Source organism: Leptidea sinapis, chromosome 4, assembly GCF_905404315.1.
Source record: "Leptidea sinapis chromosome 4, ilLepSina1.1, whole genome shotgun sequence".
Classification (NCBI taxonomy): domain Eukaryota; kingdom Metazoa; phylum Arthropoda; class Insecta; order Lepidoptera; family Pieridae; genus Leptidea; species Leptidea sinapis.
In genome coordinates, this window is record NC_066268.1 from 3,691,029 (window position 1) to 3,713,568 (window position 22,540).

The 22,540-nt window shown below is 35.7% G+C and overlaps 1 protein-coding gene across 1 annotated transcript; it reads left to right on the forward strand.

Moving 5' to 3' along the window:
* The first annotated feature begins 525 nt into the window (after positions 1–525).
* On the forward strand, positions 526–20,920 carry LOC126979756 (dual specificity protein phosphatase CDC14A-like). Its single transcript, XM_050829275.1, has 5 exons — positions 526–666; positions 5,977–6,127; positions 12,720–12,858; positions 13,765–13,918; positions 14,214–20,920. The coding sequence occupies exons 2-5, from the start codon at positions 6,061–6,063 to the stop codon at positions 15,192–15,194; spliced, it is 1,341 nt and encodes a 446-aa protein (XP_050685232.1). The 5' UTR covers positions 526–666; positions 5,977–6,060; the 3' UTR covers positions 15,195–20,920.
* The last annotated feature ends 1,620 nt before the right edge of the window (positions 20,921–22,540 follow it).

Sequence of the window (22,540 nt, forward strand, 5' to 3'; positions counted from 1 at the left end):
TAAATAAATATAGCATTGGTGTTAAATTTAGTTTAGTTTAATTTGGTTCCAATAGTTTATAACCAAACTTCTATTGAACACCCATTCATAAAATTTGTCCTTACACTAGATACCTACGGTAAGCAATCTTTGCTTATTCCAAAGCTCTACTACGACTAGTTAGATCCAGTGCCTACCTTGCTAGAAAACCAATGCACGCCCCTGCCCTCATTTAATACTGCAATGTGTGGCCAAATAACGGACAAAACCGTAGTAATACGAGGTAGCTCCGAGAAGTGCGGCAACACCCCAGGTGTGTTCTGAACTTCTGGAAGGAGCTGGGCTGGTTGGAGTGACTGGCCCCTACTCGACGCAACTAGTTTGTTAATTTTTTTTTGATAAAAAACTTCCTCCGTGTATCTGGAGGTTATATTCAAGAGGAAAACTAAATACTAGTAGCACAACGCACGCTTTACACACATGAATAATAGATGAGCGAATGTATAAAAAAAAATTATTTTCTCTCCAGAAAGTGGAAAACGGCGATCTAAACTGGATCATACCGGGCAAGATGCTGGCGTTCTCCGGACCCCACCACCGCTCGCGGCTGGACCGGGGCTACCCCCTGCACAGTCCCGAACACTACCACGAGTACTTCAAGAAGTACAATGTCACTACCATCGTCAGGTGTGATTATTTTGTTTGTACATTAGTGCTTCAATCGTGACAGAGTCGGGTTATCCCGCTCCGTTGGTTTCTTGAAAATCCTCGAAATAATCTCATCCGATGTCATTTCCGCAGTTCGTACAGTCGCTTGCCAATCCGCGATGTCATTCTGTTATATCTGAATGGTGAGCCCTAATATCCTGTCCATAGTCCTAACCATACATATCCCAACTTCCATCTTCCCTTAATCATAATTTTTATAGCCTTTATAAGCCGTGAGCGCATGCCAGACTCAGTCCTCTTCCAACATCCAACGGCGCGTGACATTTAGTACTAATTCCCAGTTTTATTTCATCAAATAGTTAGTTAGTCAAGTTACGTTAATTTAAAAAATAGAATATCATACACGTTTTCAGTACTCGGAAAAAAAATTATAAAAGTAATTTCATTTTTCGTAATTGATACCTTAAGATTTTTTTTTATATCTACTATATTTATTACATCACTTTATAATAATAATGATAAAATTTGTATACGGTTTCTACTGCATTATCGTCAGTAGCTCTCCGAAATGTTTAGTGTTTAAAGTTTGTAACAATACTAATTTTTTAATATTAATATGCATGCAAAATTATTTCACATATATTTTTTGTGGAATAGGTGAACAAAAGAGCGTATGGGTCACCTGGTGTTAAGTGATCACCGCCGCCCATAATCTCTTGCAACACCAGAGGAATCACAGGAGCGTTGCTCATTCCACAGCTTTGTAGTACGTGGAAGAAAACTCCTTGAAAACCGCACTGTGGAGGACCGCCACACATCCAGATGGTGGGGATGATATCCTAACTTGTGGCGTGTCGTGCGAAGGTGGATTTCGGCGGCAGGAATTTATTTATTTATTTTATTTTATTTTATTTATTTTATTTTATTTTATTTTATTTTATTTTATTTTATTTTATTTTATTTTATTTTATTTTATTTTATTTTATTTTATTTTATTTTATTTTATTTTATTTTATTTTATTTTATTTTATTTTATTTTATTTTATTTTATTTTATTTTATTTTATTTTATTTTATTTTATTTTATTTTATTTTATTTTATTTTATTTTATTTTATTTTATTTTATTTTATTTTATTTTATTTTATTTTATTTTATTTTATTTTATTTTATTTTATTTTATTCTATTCTATTCTATTCTATTCTATTCTATTCTATTCTATTCTATTCTATTCTATTCTATTCTATTCTATTCTATTCTATTCTATTCTATTCTATTCTATTCTATTCTATTCTATTCTATTCTATTCTATTCTATTCTATTCTATTCTATTCTATTCTATTCTATTCTATTCTATTCTATTCTATTCTATTCTATTCTATTCTATTCTATTCTATTCTATTCTATTCTATTTTATTTTATTTTATTTTATTTTATTAGGAAAACAAACAGTATTACATGACATAAATAGTTTACAAAAAATATATACATCTATTAACCATTTACAGTTTTCGCATATAAGAGACTATAAGCGTGTTACAAATAATTAACAAAAATACAAAAAAGATCAAAAAGTAATACAATAAAAGTATATAGATATAAATACACGAAGACAAATTGAATGGATATTATAGTATTCAGGTATTTATCAATCAAGAGAACACACACTCATCCAACGCCTCGTCAATGTACCTCTTAACGCGTTTGGTGACGTATTGAATATATCGAAATCTGCCAAGTCTACTGATATCTGATTTATTCCTTGTGGACACCTTATAAAATATGAATGTTGCCTGTAATTAGTACTGCAATGAGGAACGTATATATGTAGTACATTTTGTCCTGGTGTAGTTATTGGGCGCTTTGATACCAATTTGTGATGTTAATTTAGAAGAGTCTATCTTAGAGTGAAGTAACTTAGAGTAAAAAACAGTATCAGCTATTTGACGTCTTATTTGTAATGGAAGTATGTGATGCCTTTTACATCTTATTATATAATCTGCATCATATGTATTACACTTATATTGTAAATATCTTAAAAAACTTGTTTGAATTTTTTCAAGTCTATTAATGTGAACTTCATATTGAGGGTTCCAAACCTGAGAACAATATTCAAGGGTGCTTCGAACATATGAACAGTATAGTATTTTAATGAGTTTTATGCTAGAAAATTGAGAACATATCCGTTTGATGAAACCAGAAGATTTCTTGGCCTTTTTAACTATAGTATCGATTTGTTTTTCATATGTAAGTTTACTGTCATGTGTAACACCGAGGTCTCTAATTTCATTAACAGAATTAAGAACAACGCCCTTTATTTTATATTTGTAATTTATTATATTATACTTACGAGAAAAAGTAATGGAATGACATTTTAACGCGTTTAGGTCTAGTTTATTAAGATGACAGTATGCCTCAAATCTTTCTAGATCCGCTTGAAGAAGCTGACAATCTGAATCTCTGGTGATATTTGAGAATATTTTCATATCATCAGCATACAGTAAAAAATTGGATGTTTCAAAGCAACCGCCTACATCATTAATAAATATATTAAATAATAGAGGGCCTAGTAATGAGCCTTGTGGCACTCCAGAACATACAGTAATCCAAGAAGAGGCATAGCCTTTTACAACAACTTGTTGAGACCTATTTTCAATGCAAGAGGTGAACCATCTGAATAGATTTCCATGTATTCCAGCAAATTGAAGTTTCTGTAATAGTATGCAGTGATCAATTTGGTCAAATGCTTTACTAAAATCGGTGAAAACAGCATCTACTTGTCCACCTCCGTCCATACCTGCAGTCGTGTAATCAATAAATGATAACAGATTAGTTGTGGGCGACCGATTCTGCATGAAACCATGTTGTTTAGGTATGAACGTAGATTTTAGAGAGCTGTAAACCTGAGTGTAAATAATACGTTCAAAGATTTTGGCAAATATACATAGCTTGGAGATAGGCCTGTAATTTTTAATGTCATTTTTATTTCCATTTTTGTATACAGGAAAGCGGATTTCCAAATTTTAGGTACTATACCTTCATTAATTGATCTGATAAAGAGTATTGTCAATGGTTTAACAAGGCTATTGGAACAAGAGGATATAAATAATGGGTCGATATGATCTGGTCCCGATCCTTTTGTAAGATCAACTGACTTAAGGTATTTCCTAACTGTAGAATCATCAATATATACGGTGCTGATAGTGCTGCTATAAACAGAAGGACAATGATTAACTGTATGTGAGCTTTGATGGGGCTGTGACGTGGGAATGAGGAAATTAGACTGAAAGTATTGAGGAAAGAGATTACATATTTTAACACCTGTATCAGCTACATGACCCTCTAATGTTAATGTGGATGGTAGGGAATTGGAGCCTTTTTTATTTGATTTTGCGTAGGACCAAAATAGTTTGGGATTTGCAGCAATAGAAGTTTCCATAGTTTTAATGTAATTCCTATGACATTCATCCTTCAATTCCTTAGCTCTTTTCCGTAGGATAGAAAAGGAAACATAATCATCGGTATTGCCATATGTGTAATATTTATTTATATATTTAAATTTTTCTTTTAAGTATTTTTTTCAGAGGTATAGTGTACCACGGTGGAAAAGATTTCGCATTAATATATTTTTTCGGTATATAGTTATTAATTAAGTTATATAAGTGATTATAGACACAGTCCACAGCTTCATCCAAGGTCCCACAATTTAGACATACATCCCAATCGATCTCTCTAAGTGACGAATTGATATTTACATAATCACCTGATCGGTACAGATATTTAAACCTAGAGCTAACCTTAAGTAAATCAGTTTCACTAGGAGTTAATGATATAAAGAGAGACTTGTGATGAGCATCTTCCGGTACTAAAGGGTCTAGACAGGTTTTAACGGATAAGGTATTATTACTTAGAATCCAATCTAGTACTCGGTTGTTGATATTATAAGAACAATTGAACTGCCGCAAGCTTGCTTCTAGTAAAATATCAAAAAAATATACCTGTGGGATCGGGGTGATCATCATTATGGTACGTAGTCCATTGTATATCTTTCATATTGAAGTCCCCCGCAATAATAAAAATGTCATCAGGACAGATATCAACTACTAAGGATAGTTTATCTGTAAAATTTGATAGCTGAGAATTAAAATTGTAGCCAAGATGTTCATCACATAAATAAAGTACACAGAAATGTATTTTGGTCATACCACTCTTAGATTTTATCATCACCGTGACCCACAAGTTTTCGGCAGATGAATTCCATTCAGGCTGAACGACAGCTGTTAATTCACAGCGAACTGCAATTAAAACACCTCCTCCGTATAATTCCTTAATAGCTGAGTAATTTCTGTCTCGTCTCCATACTGTATAGCGATCATCAAATAATTCGCTATCGCTAATACTCTCTAACAACCAAGTTTCCGTAATAAGTACGCAGCATAATTACTTAAATGAAGGTTCCGTTTAAAAGCACTTGTTTTAGTTCGAAGCCCCCATGTGTTCTGATAATAAATTTTTAAATTATTAAAAGCCATTTGAAATTAATAATCTGAAGCACAATTATTACATCTAAGCTTAAGAAACCTACACACTTTAAAAAACATTTTATAACCTTAGTGACTACAGTTTCCAATGAAAAAATTATGATAATAAAATAAGCAATAGGCAATTGATTGTCAAATGACAAGGTTCAATTTACCCCATCCTGTGACCTTCTCAAGAGAGGACTCCATAGAAGACACAAGTTTCTTCCGGCACTGGTCAACAATTTCCCGAGAGAGACCTGCATGGCCCGTGTATACGGCATCACCAGTGCTGTCGTCTGCATAGCAATGAATGTTGGAGGTGTCCAACATATCATTGATATGCAGAAGAAACAGCGTGGGAGATAGCACACAGCCTTGGGGCACTCCAGCTTCGGGTTCGGGCGATATCCGACGACAACGACCTGTATGCTGCGCCTAGCTGGAGGTTCACTTGTATAAGCTCTCGGGAATCCCAAACAATGGAAGTTTTGAGAGGAGCACCTTGTGCCATACACGATCAAAGGCCTTCGCTATATCCAGGCTAACTGCCAGGCTTTCCCCCTTGCTTTCAATAGCCGCCGCCCATCTATGTGTTAGGTATACCAGAAGATCACCGGCCGACCGACCATGGCGAAAGCTAAGGTATACCAAGAGCTGGCGAAAATTTTATTTTCGCTTGCGGTATTCACCTTAAAAGAAAATGCATTTAGTGTTAAGACCTTTTTAACGTAGAATAAGTGTAATATTGTAATTACCACTGGTGAATCTAACTTAATAAATAGATACTGAATTGCAGGTTGAACAAGAAATCGTACGACGCACGCCAGTTCACCGCCCACGGGTTTGAACACAGGGAGCTGTTCTTTGTGGATGGCTCTGTTCCCACAGACATGATCGTAAACCGGTTTATACGGATTGCTGAACTAGCAAAAGGGGCCGTGGCAGTTCATTGTAAAGGTACCTTCAGTTATAATATTCATAATAATAAAACACTTCTTAAAGGATTAAAACGCGTGTAAATGTATTATATTGTTACAATTACACGCGTTTTAATCATTTAAAAGTGTTGCATTTAAATGTGTAACACACGCGTTTATCAAAAAAAATACTATTTATAAAAAGTTACAGAGAGCTAACTTACTATACAGTAATAGAACACTTCTTTACCTTCATACTAGAGCGACTGAATAGACGTACGCACACATACATCCGAGTTAAGTTATCTTATTTAATAATAGCGTCTACGAGTATATTAAAATAAATAACCTGTCTCCATTGCCGTGTCACTGTTTCCCTGTTTTTACTGAAAACATTTATATAAATGAGATTTATTTTTTATATAATAAAATTGAACAACAGAGCATTTAAAATTTTCTCGCAATAGACAGAAATTTTTTTATATTACTTATTTATAATATACTATGTAATAAATAATCATTAAATTAACATGTTTGATTCCTAAACGTAAAAGAACAAACTCAAATAAAAAAGGAAACACATATTTCACTTTTTGTATGTATCAACTCCACTGCACTCAACATTGATTGTAATCACAATAATTCGTAAATATTGATTTAAAAGAGTGGTAATGGTAGTTTCTTGCTATTTCCTCTCATTAATGCTTTTAGTTATTAGGCCTTTTCCGAAGTAGTGGTGAATGATAAAATGTATAACTTTCGACAGATCTTTTAACATGATGGACCAACATCAAGATCGCTAATCAAATTTAAATTCAAATATTTTTGTTCAAAATAGGATGTGACATCACTTAATGAAAGCCAAAAAAACTACCACCCATTCCAAAATGAATGCCTCAGGCCTGAGAAGGATGGGTGCAACAAACTCAGCGGGCTTTTTTTTTCACCAAAAAATTTGTTTACAAAGTAATATTGTACAATTAAACTTATTCTTTAAAAGCCTGAGTCGCTCTAGTATGAAGTAGCCTGGTCGCTCAATGCCCAACCTGTGGTATCATTAAGAAAGTCATTTATGTTATAGTAGGTAACCTTTACCACACAAACGTTTTTTTACAGTTTCTTACAATTCTTTTGAATAACGTAGGACTTTTGTTTTGGACATTTATTATTATTGTATTTTAATAGTTATAAACTGTGTTAAAAAAAAAAAACCTGTACGATTATTGAGACGGATACGAAGTAGAATGGAGATACAACATAGAATAAAATAAAAAATCAGAACCCCTTAAGGTAAATGCTATTCTTAGAAACACAAGAAAATTTTAAAGGCATGACGTCACCTCTCCCCACTTGCAGCCGAGAGAACGCTATATAAGCGGTAGCAGAACAGTTGGTGACGATTAGAGAGCTCGACTGCCTTTGTGTGCTGACGTCTAGCGACTCGCACCGGCGCTCGGGTCCTTTTAGTGTTTCAGCATACTGTGCTACTTCCTGCTGAAACCTTCTTTTTGAGTTCACCAAGGTTGGTGTTCTGGTTCAACACTACACCCCCTCCGGTCTAGGTCCGGTCTGCCTCCAGAGGTAAGCACCGGGAACCAGGCTGGTGGAGTGCTGGCGTACCAGCACCTCCGTCTGGGCCGCGCTTAAGGCAAGGCAAAAAAAAAGAAAATACAAAAACCCGCATGAGCATCCGTCATGCCGAACCTGTCGCCGATGTCGCGACGCGCGACGCGACCACGCCCGCTCCGCCGTAAGGTTTTTGTGTGGTCGGCGATCCCTAACCTTGAGGCCGGACTGAGCGCGATGATTGCAAACGGCCAAGCCACCCTCGCTGCCTGCGCAACTAAGCGACTGTTGCTGCACATCACGCCTCATCTTCAGCCACGTGTCGATCAGTTCGGTCTCCGTGCCTAACACTCCACCACTTTACAAGTGACGAGGGTGCTGCACCACCTCGCTACCGCCTACAACAAGCGAGAGCAGACTGTCGCAGCATTCCTCGATATGGAGAAGGCGTTCGATCGCGTGTGGCACGCCGGCCTCGTGTACAAGCTGTCCACGTCTACTACTCCCCGTCGAGTAGTTAAGACTGTGGCCACCTTTTTGGAAGACAGACGTTTTCAAGTGGCGGTTGAAGACGCTCTGTCCACGGAGCACACATTCGAGCCGGTGTGCCCCAAGGAAACTGCCTGTCGCCCGTCTGCTACAGCAGATACACGGACGACATCCCAGTCGCCGACGGCGCCATTTTAGCGCTGTATGCCGACGACGCGGCGTTCATTACCACCTCGCTGAATGCCCCGCATGCAGCGCTGAAGATGCAGCGAGCACTGGACGCGCTTCCCACCTGGCTGAAGGACTGGAGACTCAAGGTCAACGTGGCGAAGACTCAGGCGATTTAAATCGGGCGGGCGCGCTTATTGCCGCCCCCGGTGTCACTCATGGGCGAGACCGTCGAATGGTCCCCGAAGGCCAAAAACCTCGGTGTGACCATCGACAGGACCCTCTCGATGCGTCCCCATTTAAAGAACGTGGTCGCCCAGACGTGCGCCGCACGGTACCTTCTCCGCCCCGTGCTGGCGTCCCACCTGCCTCTCCGTAAGAAGCTGGGCGTATGTTCGCACGCAAGTCACATATGCGGCCCCCGCATGGTTCGCACTGACAAGCGAGACGGGTGGCAAGTCGCTGCGAGCGCAGCAGTCGCTGGCGCTTCGCACCATCCCTGGAGCACCACGCTTCGTACGGAATCAGGTCATCTCCATAGACCTGCGCATGGAGAGCCTGGACAACTTCGTTCGTCGCCTGAGCACCTCTATGTTCGCGCGCGCCGATGGTGCGCAATCCCAGCATTTGCGTGGCATCGCGCCATACCATCGACGACCGCCGGACATAAGAGGACTACCACGTGACCTAGTCTCCTAGGACACGACTGCTTCCTCGCCGCTGGCTACTGGGCGCAAGGACACCACCGGACATTACACTATGAACCAACCGGCCCCACACAGTGCCCCGCCTGTAATTGCAGGCGGCGACTATATCACTGAAAGGGGCCATTGCTCCGAACAGTTAACGCGAGGCCCGTGAGGGCTTATGCGGAAGACCCAGGTCTGGTGACGATTACTTCGTTCGTCGTCGAACTGTGAACATCTCACCGAAACTCTGTCCGTTTTCGTTTTGATTGTTTGTAGTGAGTAATTATTTAAATTGTGTTGACAGTGACAGGTGCACAGGGTGAACACGTCTATAAAAGGCGACGTTACTCTATTCGAATATTTATTTAATTTTTTTATTTTATTTTATTGTAATTGGAAAACTTACAGCTAAATACAATAATAGTTAGGAAAACATTTACATAAAAGGCTATTTACAAGTTTTCGCAGATATTTCCTAGCTAATTACATAATAAATAGTTAATAGATTAATATTAATAAATCGAGTATAAGAAAATCTGATCTAGCGACATGGTAAGAAAGATTCGTTAGTTTTTTTAAGAATGCAATCTATTATACATAAAAAATTAATACATAAACGGACGTGCATCTACATGCACGTGTTCAATAAAGGCTGACATTTATTGAATACTATTTTGCTTACTCTTCAGTCAATACTATATTATACTTAATAATAAATTTATATATATTCTAATTTAACTTATTATGTTATATAAATTTAGGCGTTATTGTAGATATTATTCGAAAAATTTTGCTGAGCTGGTGCTTTAATTTCGTTACCGTTGTATTAAATAAATCTATATCTATGCTGCAGTCTCTAACAATGTCATTATAAAACCTGCATGCCCTTAAAAGGAATGAGTTTCGTCGATAGTATGTTGATACTATTGGGACATGTAACAGTTCTGGTCTTCTAACTCGTGCGCCTGGGACTCGTAAGCGTATGCGTTCTAGTAACTGGACAGTCTATAGTTCCATTTGCGATATTCAGTAGATATAAAAGGTCGGCTATTCGCTTTCTTTCATATAGTGGAAGGATGTGGAATTTCTTGCATCTGTCGGTATAAGAGGGGATTTATATTTTACTTTTAAATTGTAGATGCCTGAGAAAGCGCTTCTGTATACGCTCCAGACGAGTTATATATGTATTGTAGTTTGGGTTCCAGACTTGTGAGCCGTATTCGAGGTGGCTTCGAACAAAAGTACAATAAACACAAAGTACAAAGTTTTAATAATGTTAAAATCGGATGAGACTCTCAATATAGAACCAAGTGCTTTTGATGCTTTGTTAATGATATTATCAATGTGATTGTCAAATAATAATTTAGAGTCAAAGATAATTCCTAGATCCGTTATTGAGGTAACTCTTGTGAGTTGCGATCCTTTAAGTTTATATTGAAATAGAACCAGTTTGGGTTTTCGAGTATTTAGTCTTTTTGTTGTTTGAAATTTATTCCTAGAAGCTTACAAATCCTTTTTGATCTTATTTTCCTAATTCTATAGTAAAAAGAAAATATTTTCATATTAAATGTTATCAAAAACTTATTACTTACTTATTATCTTGAGATCCCCTGACTTATTTATTCTACCAGTAAACTAAGGTTATCACTCTGAACTCGGTCCAATGGCGTAAAGATAGCATCAGCTAAGTGGCGGCTCAAACGAATAAGGCGGGGCCTACCGCACCGCTGTCTTTTGACCGATGCCGGCAATCGCGGCAATTAGAATTATTGCTCTAGAGTATTATAAAATTACTCGCACTCAGTTACCCGTCTATCCGCTTCAGGAATGGATGTGCAAATTTTGCGCTCGCAAAAATTGCGTGATTTTTGGTGTAATTTATAGTGCTAGTTTTTGTGCGTCATGTACTCCAGTGAAAAGTATTTTAGTGCAGCTCGTAGGGATTACGAACAAAGCTATGCACTTGCAACGCAATGCTTTCCAGCGCCATGCAACAAGACGGGGCTCCACCACATTTATGAACGTCATTGTTCGAGAGTATCTCCAAGAAGAGTACGGCACTCGATGGATTGGGCGAAGTGGTCCTGTCACTTGGCCGCCGTGGTCTCCCGACCTCACGCCGCTCGACTTTTTCGTTGGGGACACGTGACCGAATACGCGTTCCGAAAAAATTGTGACGTTGAGGGGGAAATGAGAGCCCGAATCGTAACAGTATTCGATAAAATTAAAACTGAAACGACGCGTGTTACTACGGATCAGTGCCAAATGCCAATATCGTGAAACGTTCCACTAAATGTATACAAAGTCAGTAGCCGTCACGTCGAGCAGACCCTGCGGTTGAGAACCGCTTTGCAAGTGGACATAATAGCGAATTAAACTGTGTATTAATACAAACAAAGGTTTCGTTGTTTGTCGGCGCCTGCCTGCCGCCCGCGCGCCCACGTAGGAAACACGAATGAAATAGGTGTGTGGATGGGGAAAAATGGACATGGCTTCAGCAGAGGTGTCCAAACATTTATAATTAAGTAGGCAGAGTGATTGACTGCTTTTTTGCACTTTTTTTTAAATGTGCTTATTTTCTGAAAACCAATATAAATATGTTTTCACTACTTGATACCAATATACGCCTTACGATATAATACAAGATTTTCTTAACATCCTGTATAATATTTCGGCTAAACATGATATGCACACACTCTCGTGGAGTTGCAGCCTATCCTGTATTTGGCTGATAGTTTTTTTGTATGTTATGTATTTGTTGTAGTTCTGTTGTGTCTTTCACAAATTCGACACGTGTTTTGCATTTACACGAGGAATCTTCAGGAGCTGTTGAGTCGGTGAATAACTATGGATTTCCGCAAAATATAACGCCTAAGTCAATAATTTTCTTATTTCAGATTTGATTTAAAGGCATAAAAGGCATTTAATTTCTCAAAATTGATTTCTTAAGAATTCTTTTTGATGTCATTTCTAATATACTAGATATTTATGTAGCGGATTTGATAGCGAACAACCTAACAGTTCGACATCGTTGTTTGGATGAAAATATAGCATGTTGTGTCGTAAACGTGGCATGTGAATGTAGCGCGGACAATATATACAAAACTGAGCTTTATAATATTAGTATAGATGTGCACGGAACTTATAACAGCAAAACAGATTCAAATATAAAGTAACCCCTTATATCTACACCCGTTTTAGACTATTAAATTTTTATTTATTTTATATTTAATTAAAACTAAATTTATGTGTGTGACATTAACTCACTCATGCATTGACGTTCTCTACACATATAACTACATATGTATATTCAGTCTACAGTCTGATAGCGGAACGGCAAAAGTGTGCTTAACGGCAAAGTAAGCACACTTGTCCTTAGTCGTGTGTCAACTATCACTGTCCGAATCAAACCTGACCTGAATAAATGTTTTACATTGCTGCTTATTGACCAAGAATATTTAAACAACTGGAGTAAAAGCGGCAATGTATATACATTTATATCCATATAGCAGTCTTCTTGTAATTTTTGGCATGTTCCATATTTCGGCTTTCTTTTTGTTTGGGATTTGTCTATGTCTGTATAGAACACATCACATGTATAGAACGTCATTGCACATATGGGATATTTGATGTTATGAAACACTTACGATCTTCCGATATTGAGGTCTTGTATGGGGGATATATCTATTTATATGTTTTAACGTTATGTTTGGTGTGCAGCGGGTCTGGGTCGGACGGGCACTCTGATAGCATGCTACATGATGAAGCACCACGGCTTCTCTGCGCGCGAGGCTATCGCCTGGCTCAGGGTTTGCAGACCAGGCTCTGTGATCGGACATCAACAATGGTTCCTTGAAAAGTAAGTCTATTTTTCCATCTATTCGTCATTTTGTAAAGACAAAAATAAAGTTGTTCATAATCTTTCCAATATTGAAGTAAATTAGGACGACTTTTGATAACATTCTCATTGTGATAACATTGTAAATATTAACTATGTACCGACTTCAATGAAAGAGAAGGTTATCAATCGTGTATTTTTATGTTCGCATATTTAAAAATCATTTGTAAAACGATGAAGCTGTGAATGTGTTTGTTAAAGAGTGACAATCAGCTTGTTGCCACTTCTTATTAAAGCTCAACCTTTTCCGAAGTAGAAGTAAGAAGTAGGTAGTCAATGGTAAAAAAAATACTTTTGACTCAATAATATTATTAAAACAAAATATACAAATAGAGCAATTAAATGAAACACAGAAATAAGGAATTGAAGTTAAAGGAAAGTAACTCCTTTCACTTAAAACCAAAAATTAAGATAAGGTTTAGTACTAGTAGGCTACTGTAGGTATATGTAAGATCAAATCAAATCAAATTTATTAATTTCTTTAACAAAAAGTACTTAAAACCTTTGGGCAGGTGGCTCTTATTATGGTTATCGAGTGTGTTGGGAGGGACCACTCTTTTAGTTTTATTTATGACAAAGTTATAAAAATTATTTACTTAAAAGTTATTTATAAAATGTAATTGACAAAAAGGAAGACATGATTCAGAGAATGGGGAAGTAGGATGTGGAACACTCCTCTGTTCTGGGGTGAGTTCAGAAGGGAAAGTGGTATTGTTAGTATGTATGTGTGTGTGTGTGTATATAAAGCATACTCAACTAGCTACTCAGCGACTGGCTAACCAATCATTGGGTTTGGGTACCAGCCAGTTAGATGTTAGTACTTTTACATTCATATATATATTTTTTAATAGATCTGTACCTTTGCAGTATACAACCACGAATGTACGCTCAAGGCGAGTTATTTCGACGTCGACACAATATCACCTCGCTGCCTGTGTTCACGCGGGGCATCTACAGCGACTTGCCACCCGAAAAGCCCGTCTCTCTCCAGACTATACTGAAACACGATGAGAGAGAAAAGGTTAGCTATGTTTCATTAAATATGAAAGAAATAAAGTTCAACATTTATAGCAATGAACCGTGGATTGTACATAAATCCTTTAGACTATTGAATCAATAAATTGTATTTTAAATCTTTAAAATGTTAACATGAATGACATAATTGATATTTTCTTTTGGATTATACTTCATGAAACAACTGTTAATGTTTTATACTAGTTGTTCAATGTTAAATTCTCGGCATAGGTGCTTATACACAGCTGCCAATTGCGATCCTACATTTGGAGATTTATATATAACAAAACTTTGTTTTACAGTTGGATAATGCAAACGCCTTGAACGGAAACGAAACCGACTCAGAAAACAACATAACACCGGTCATTAGCAAATACAAGACCACACCATCGCCAATGTTGCCAGCCAAAACTGTCTTCGCGCCAAAATTAAACTATATGATGCCAACTAACAATATCCGTAACGCGAATAATACTAATCTAAAACCACAGCCAAGGTTGATTAATACTACGATAAAGTCTCATTACGCGGCCAAAACCTCCACTTTCCCCCCAACTCGGGGTGCCAACTCTCAAGCGAATAAACTAACCGCGGGGGCCAAGTCTCAGTTCACTGGGAAAAGTAGCTTCCACGGTCAACGTGCCAACTTAGCTCGACCCGCGAACTACTCACACGGAACGAGCCCAATTAAAACCTTCGCAAGAAAAGCGATTAGCGTAACGAAAATGACGACAAACGACACAAATACCGTCACAGCTCTCAGCAATGTGACATCGACCCTGTCAGCGTTGACTGAAAACTGTCATCTTAATGGTAAGCGCTTACCATCTGAACCAAATCTCAAAAATGTCAATCAAACTAAGCTTAACAACGGGAATAACACTAGAAAGAAATTAATCGTGCGATCGACTTCAAGTTCTCGTAAGAAGTTACCCAAAAATACTTCAAAAACAAATCTGGAGATATCTCAGGAGTTATCGTCGAGTGATACAAATATAACCAATATATCGGCAGACTCCTTGGAGACTCCATATAGCTTCAGGCGGAAACGGGACAAATCGAACAGTCCAGAGCCAATGGAGATTATTTCAAACTCCATTATCACATCCGACGTCACGCCGGAGAACTTCGAGGAAGGTACCAATTCTCAAGGAAACAAATTGTACAAAATAAAAGCGTTGCGTAAAAAATATCCAGCGTTTGGGGTTAGTCTGATGAAAAAAGACGGCGTACAGACTCGGTCGAGTAGTTGCGCTAGCGGGTCGACTGTTAAAAAGAAATGATCTCTATTGCGTATAGAATTAGAGTTATTATCGCATATTATAGTATAATGGATGTTAGATGTGCATAGCACAGTATATTGATAGGTTTGTTTAGCTTAGGGCTCGCGCAAACTGAATGCGGTAACGGTGCGGTGTTACAAATAATAAAAGGCATGAAAAGGCATTTATTTTCTCAAAATTTATTCCTTAAGATTTCTTTTTGATGTCATTTCTAATATACTAGACACAAACGTTGGTACCGCATCGGAAACAAATGGAGAGAGAAGCGATGCAAGAAACTATCCCAGCATTGTTGTTTGCGCTCTTTTTAATAAAATGTACAATATTGTACTGTAATTGTTATTGCTATGAAATAATCATAATCTACTTGCAATTCTAATTGATAAAAACTCGGTTAAAAATGGAATGATTATAACACAAAAAATATGAAAGACTAGTTTCAAGAATGTGTCTAATATAAACATAGTTCACTCCCTGTACATAAAATTATTTTAAATGTACAGAAAATACACTTATTTGCAATATACTTTTCAACTTTCGATGTTATCATTGAGCAAGTGCAATTATTTGAGAATGATTAATAAAATTATATTGTTGACACACACAGAGCTATCTCACCGACATCGCATTCAGTGTGACCGAGCCATTACAGACTGACATAACTAACCCATATCAAATGTTCCGTAATATAGTGAATTGTCTAAACAAATTTATCAATTTTTATTATATAGGTAGTGTGCTGTTTACCCCAAGAGAGCCTAGATAGTTCTATTTTATAAAGTCGTGTTGTAAGGGTGTATTAGACTGGACATCCAATGTTCAGTTAACGTTAATGTGAACGCAGCTTAATATATAATGTAAGAGTCTTATTAGGCGCTCAGTACATGTAGCAACTTCAATATCACCAACTCACAACTTTATTAAATTTATTTTTCAGAAACTGTACTGGTTTCACTTTTGATTGTTACTATTCAGATTTCTCGAAGGAGGGCTCCAGGTTCCAGACTTTTGTAAACTATCTTCCCGGTTGAAATATCTATGCCTATTGAGTAGCATTGGGTCTTTTGCAGCAATATTAGTATACAGTGTTACTCAGTTGATATTAATTGTAGGTATTATAGAATCATTGTAAATATACTATAAGTGTTTATGGCTTGTTATAACTTTTTCAATGTTGTGTTGCAAAAACTTTAAATAGTCTGTTGCACCATTGAAGTTGGTTGGTCTGCTGAGCGCCTTAGCTATATTTGTTATTTCGTATATAGATATTAACATATAAGTACATTTTTCTCTATATGAATTTATTTTGTCATGATTTTATTATATAGGACATTTAAATACATTTAGTAGTATACTTAATTCTAAGATCATAGTGAATCATTGATGCGAAACTCAATTTATTTTTAGTTCCAACTTTGAAGGGGTCCTAACAGCAATGGTTGTTACTTGCATTGGTACCTTACACCATCATAAAACTTTAAATCGTCATGGTTTTAAGTTTTCTCTCTTTTTTTTGATGTCTTGTACAATATTTGCATTTTGTTTCTATGTATTCGGATAATTTAATTACTTATTCAACCATCGTTGGCGGTTTTATTAAGTGCATCGTATTTAACTATATTTTGAAGTAACAAACTTTATTGAATATCCAGTTTTAACTGTTTTTTTTTATCTAAAGAAACGATTATAAATAATCTGTTGTAATTGGCACTTTTGTCAATATTTTTCTTTTATATTTATGCACGTCATGAATTACTAAATTTTACGAGCAAAGGATCTAAAAACACTTAAAAATATAATTATAAAAATATTGTATTTCAGGACCTTTTACATCTAGAGTCAAAATAATTCCGGTGTCGCTCGTTGCGGTCATTGAACTCGTTGTTCATCGAATATTAATAACAATTCGATAAGTGACTTAATAATTGAGTTGTTTTGTATACGGTCAGCTATTTGATTTAGTTTTATATAAAATGCCATTTAACGACAACTTCCTCGTTACTTACATAACATGTTTAATTGTTGTTGCGTTTGCATATTTTTGTTTTTTTTTTTTTGCGATATTTTACATTATATATATATATATATATATATATTTATATTAGGATAAGAGTTTAATTTTGTATTAACACGGAGAAGTTATTGTGGAAAAGAAAAGTGTATAGTATCATTTTTTTAGTTATTTTTTTAGAAAACCTTTACAGAATACAGAGTGTAAATAAGTAAATATTAATATATATATTACTTATTTTCTCTTACTCAATGCATTATTAATGTGCTGATTATATTATTTAAAACCAAATCAAGGCAACTTTTTATGTCAATATAGTGTAAATAAAGAGACAGATATTATTAAATCCTAATTTAATCTCGACTTTATTAAATTATTTGCAATATTCTGATGCTATATGCAATTTTTTTTTTGCACAAGTGATTTTTGATCGATAAATATTTAATCTCATGATATAAAGGACGATGGCGAGAATGGACCCACATAATTTAAAAATTAAGTAAGCATCCTACAAGTACAAGTTTATATTAATTATAAACTTAAGTTTATATAATGTTTATAAAAAAATATTGAGGCGCTAAGATATAAGAGACAAAAGAAAATAATTATTATTATATATAATTAAAAATAAGTCATCTTGCACTAACGGAACGTTTTTTTGACATGATAGTCATTTTTTTTTATGGATGTTCTGACACCATCAAACTATCTATACCTACTCAAATTAGTTATTCAGTAGTAATTCACAATAAGATTCAATAAGATTATTATCGATTTTTGATACTAAAATCAGTAGGTATCTTTATCTTAAAAGATTCGATACCTTCTTGAAAAAATAATGAATTGTAAAACCTCAATTATTAGCTGCTGGCCTACCCTCCACATATAATATTATCTTTTAGCAGACAGTAATTAGGCATAGACATAAGATACAAATTATTGATTAAACAATAGATATCATTTAATAATTTTAGGATATATTTTACTTTTAGGTAAATCTTTTTCCTCCCACTTTTATAGACTTACTTACGATTTGCTTTTTTCTTAGTTTTATTACGTTGTACAATTCTTAATAAGTTTCCATTATGTACGCCACTTCTTTCAGTGGGTCCCAAAATTCATTGAATGCATTCTCGCCATCCTCCTTTAACACTTCAATGATTATTAAAACGTGTGCTATTATAACTTAATTTCTTAGATTGTGATTTGGTAAAAACATTGACGTACAATAAAGAACTAAACCCCAATACCCTATTAAAAGGTCGTCAAAAAATTTCCGAGCGGCGTTGTATATACGTACACATTAACTTATACTGATAACATATTTTATAAAATATTCATTATGTTCAAAGTCTATGGAATACGGTCATTAGAAGCTCGGACGCTAACACAAGGCAAGAACATTTTGTTTAAGCAAATTTAAATGTAGTTACATATTTAGCAAAATGATTAAAAACGTCAAGTTAATTACACGAGGGGCGCTTACCTGAAATACGACACTCCATCCATTTTAAGATTGGATTTTTTACTGGACACGTTGTGATCGTGTGGCGTTGTATATAAAGCGCGGTCTAAACACGAAAACTTTGCTTAAGAGACGCATAGGTAGAGGTTTGTTTCAGACAATTTTTGAGCGTGACTGTGGTTCTAGTACGTCAATGGGTAAAAAGTATTTTTTCAAGAAGTCGAATTAGGCGATCTTTGTCGTAATCCATTTCTATTCAAAACGCTATGGATGATGTTTTTTATTTTTAATTCCGCAAAATTTAAAGAGATTTTCAAGCTGGAATGAAAGTCAAATGTTTGGTGAGTTAATAACTCCTTTAGATGCGTCTTGTAGGAAGCGGAACTCGTACCGAAGTGATTTTATGAAACTTGGCGAGATTAAGACTCAACATTAAAAATAACCAAGATTCATATACCGTAATTTGTGTCTTTCATTAAAGTCAATACTATATCTATTATTAATGGGTGTCACAATTGATGTTAATATTGCGATGTTTTATAAAACGATTTTCATTGTTTTCATTTGCAATGGAAAGGTGCTTTGTATCTTCTGATAATGAAAGAGTAGAAGCTGTTTGTATATATAATATATATAATCATAATCAAAGTCTGTTGAGAACGATTTGAACATTATTGTAACATTCCTTGTATATCGGCCATGTGTTATAAATTATAATAAATATTGTATTATTATGTTTGTTCTCATCCGAAGCTGTGCTACTAAGACTGTGTTATGTGAATGCCATTATTATGTACCGATATAACATGGTTATCATGTTCTTGGCTTTGTTTCATTATTTTTTATAATGTTCTATATATTAATATTAAATTACTTTCTTTCTTCTGCAACACATCTATCATACTCATATTCAAGTGTAAAAAATAATGTCATTATCAAACTGACATTGACAGATATTACGAGTAAAAAAAGAAGGACTCCGTGTCACCTTACATAACAGTGAAGCACCAAAACAAGCCGGTAAACGAGTAAATACATAGCCCCACGCACACACTTACACTAATACAAGCCGATCGGTCGCCGTTATGAGATTTGCCATCGTCTGACAGATCAGTTTGCGTTGCTATAAAGTATTTTAAAAATGCCTTCGTGCGTTATGAATAAGTGTATAAACGATACTGTAAAAGTATTTGTGGCCATTTATTATGATTAATTAAGGGAGAAAAAATTGTGTAAATGGTATCCACCGTAACCGCACACACACTAGCATAAAGGTGCTTCACTTGCTAATATCACGGCGCGGAGTCCTTCTTTTTGTACTCGTCCGTGCCTGTAGCATGTATTTGTGTTATAACGACATTGTCACAATGACTTGTGATATTTTTAATTGTTTTTATTTTATTATAGGTATTATAATATTCATGACATAAATTTATAATTCGTTTCATATTTAATCTAAGAAATGTTGAATATGTTTTAAGAACTATTTCTATTGCCTTAAATAATAGCCATAAGTTTCGTTTTTAATTCGCTCAATAATTTAAATATAGTTTTATTTCGTAATATAATATGTATGTAGCCATATTTAAAATATGTTTATTGATTTGACACCACACGGACTACAGATAACTCTAGTTTGAACATACTACTACAATAAAAAAGAGATGGTTCATGTTACTTGTGGTACACTTAAACTTAAAATTGAAAATTTATGAGTGGTCAAATGTTATACAACCTTATGTAATGTACACATACAGATATACTGTGACAGTTGTGAACACGTCCAACAAACATCTGTTTTCACCACACTAAAACATGGTGCCTACCGCATCGCGACTGTAACTCGTAGCTGTCATGCACACTAAAAAATAAACCTGGCCTGTTTTTCATGCGTTTCCTAACAGCAAGAGGCTCTATCTAGACATATAAATTATGTAAGGTTTAAACGGCTGTCACTGTGTACCCGTGTACGTTTGTTAATGACGAGTAGGAAGAGGTTTTGACCAAATAATAGAGAACAAATTACGAGCTTTGGCTCGGAATTTGTCTTGCTACGCCACCGACTTATATCATCGAATTAATTATAGATCAAATTGAATTTGAAGGATAAGTTTCCAGAGATATATAGAATGTTTTCCCTATGTATGTTTGATAGATATATTTTGTTTATGTTGTGACGACATCTGATCATTACCGCACTTCGTTCTGTACATAACGCGCTGCTTGTGCTTCATTAAATATTATTAACTACTCTATTGTTTTATTTAATCATTTTCAAATAGAAGGGTATTGTATTTATTGGACTCGATAACTAATTATGACAGTAATCACGACCATCATGTTCTCGAAGCATCAACAAACAATGAATCCAAGCTCTAAAGGTTGATGCATCCAATATATCTTTATACATTAATATATCCGTGGCTGGCGTGAATATGTTGATATGTATAAAATTGCAATTTGTCAGGACGGCCGTTTTAATGTTATTAGGTACTATCTTCACGGCCAATGAGGGTAAATTGTTTTACAAATGAAGCGGAAACGGAATCATCACGGAAATTTGAATTTTTCCGTTCAAGAAGAGGAGGAGGTTTTTGATCAAGGGAGAGAGCGATTGACACCGATTGAGTATTTCTTACTCTCGGGCTTCCCTACTAGCCTTGTGCAGGTTTAGCGCGCGTCCGCTAGTAAGTAGAACATCTTCCCTACTAGCCTTGTATCGTGCAGGTTTTTTAAATCTAAGATGGCTGCCGCGCAAAATTATGAATTCAACATTATGGATATCCTATCCGAGATTCTTGAGGGTGCAGAGAACGAATTTGGGATCATTTTCGAAATCCAATGTGGCCGCCGCGCAAATTATGATTTCAACAATATGGATATCGAATCCGAGGTTCTTGAGGGTACAGAGACCGAAATTGGGATCATTTTTAAAAATCCAAGATGGCCGCCGCGCAAAATTATGTATTCAACAATATGGTTATCGTATCCGAGGTTCTTGAAGGTGCAGAGAACGAATTTGGGATCATTTCTGAAATCCAAGATGGCCGCCGCGCAATATTATGATTTCAACAATATTGATATCGTTCCAAGGTTTTTGAGGGTGTAGAAAACGAATTTGGGATCATTTTAGATATCTAAGATGGCCGCCGCGCAAAATTATTATGTGACCTACTCAACCCCAATATTTGCATATTAGGAAATTGACTTGAGATTTTTCTCTTGTAAATCTACTGTTGTATACTACTACTACTCTACTATTGTAGGAGATTGACTTGATTGAGGCTATCAATTACTGTAAATAAGATCCTGTAGATGAAGCAACAACCTGAGAGTTGAACAAAGCATACAAGATTTTATGACGATACGTCACTCGAACGGTTAGCTCAGTTGAGGAGCACCAGCACGGATCGCTAGAGGTCGTAGGTTCGAGTCCCGCATCGTTCATAAAATGTTGTTTTCAAATTTTAATTGTGTATTTCCGCCAGATTCCAAAAGATTCTTTTTATTATTTTTGGTTGGATTAATTTTGTTTTGTTTTTGTACACAGATTTAGTTTACCTCGCTTCGCTCAAATATACGACGCAGCGAAGCGGTACGACGAGCGACTGCGGCATCTTAGTTTACTGTACTGTGTGTAGACCTTAACAAAATATTTAGTGTTTTCAAATCGAACACTCATTTTATCGAGTGTATTATAAGAAGATTTTTTGATATCAGATCACAATTAACTCAAAAAAGGTTATAATTTATTCCTTTACAGCATTTAATATTTACATGGTTAGTGTTTTTTCAGTGTAGTAGTTTATATTAACTGTTTTAACTTGTAACACACTAAGCGATAACATCGCAGTTACCGTTGCACGCTCT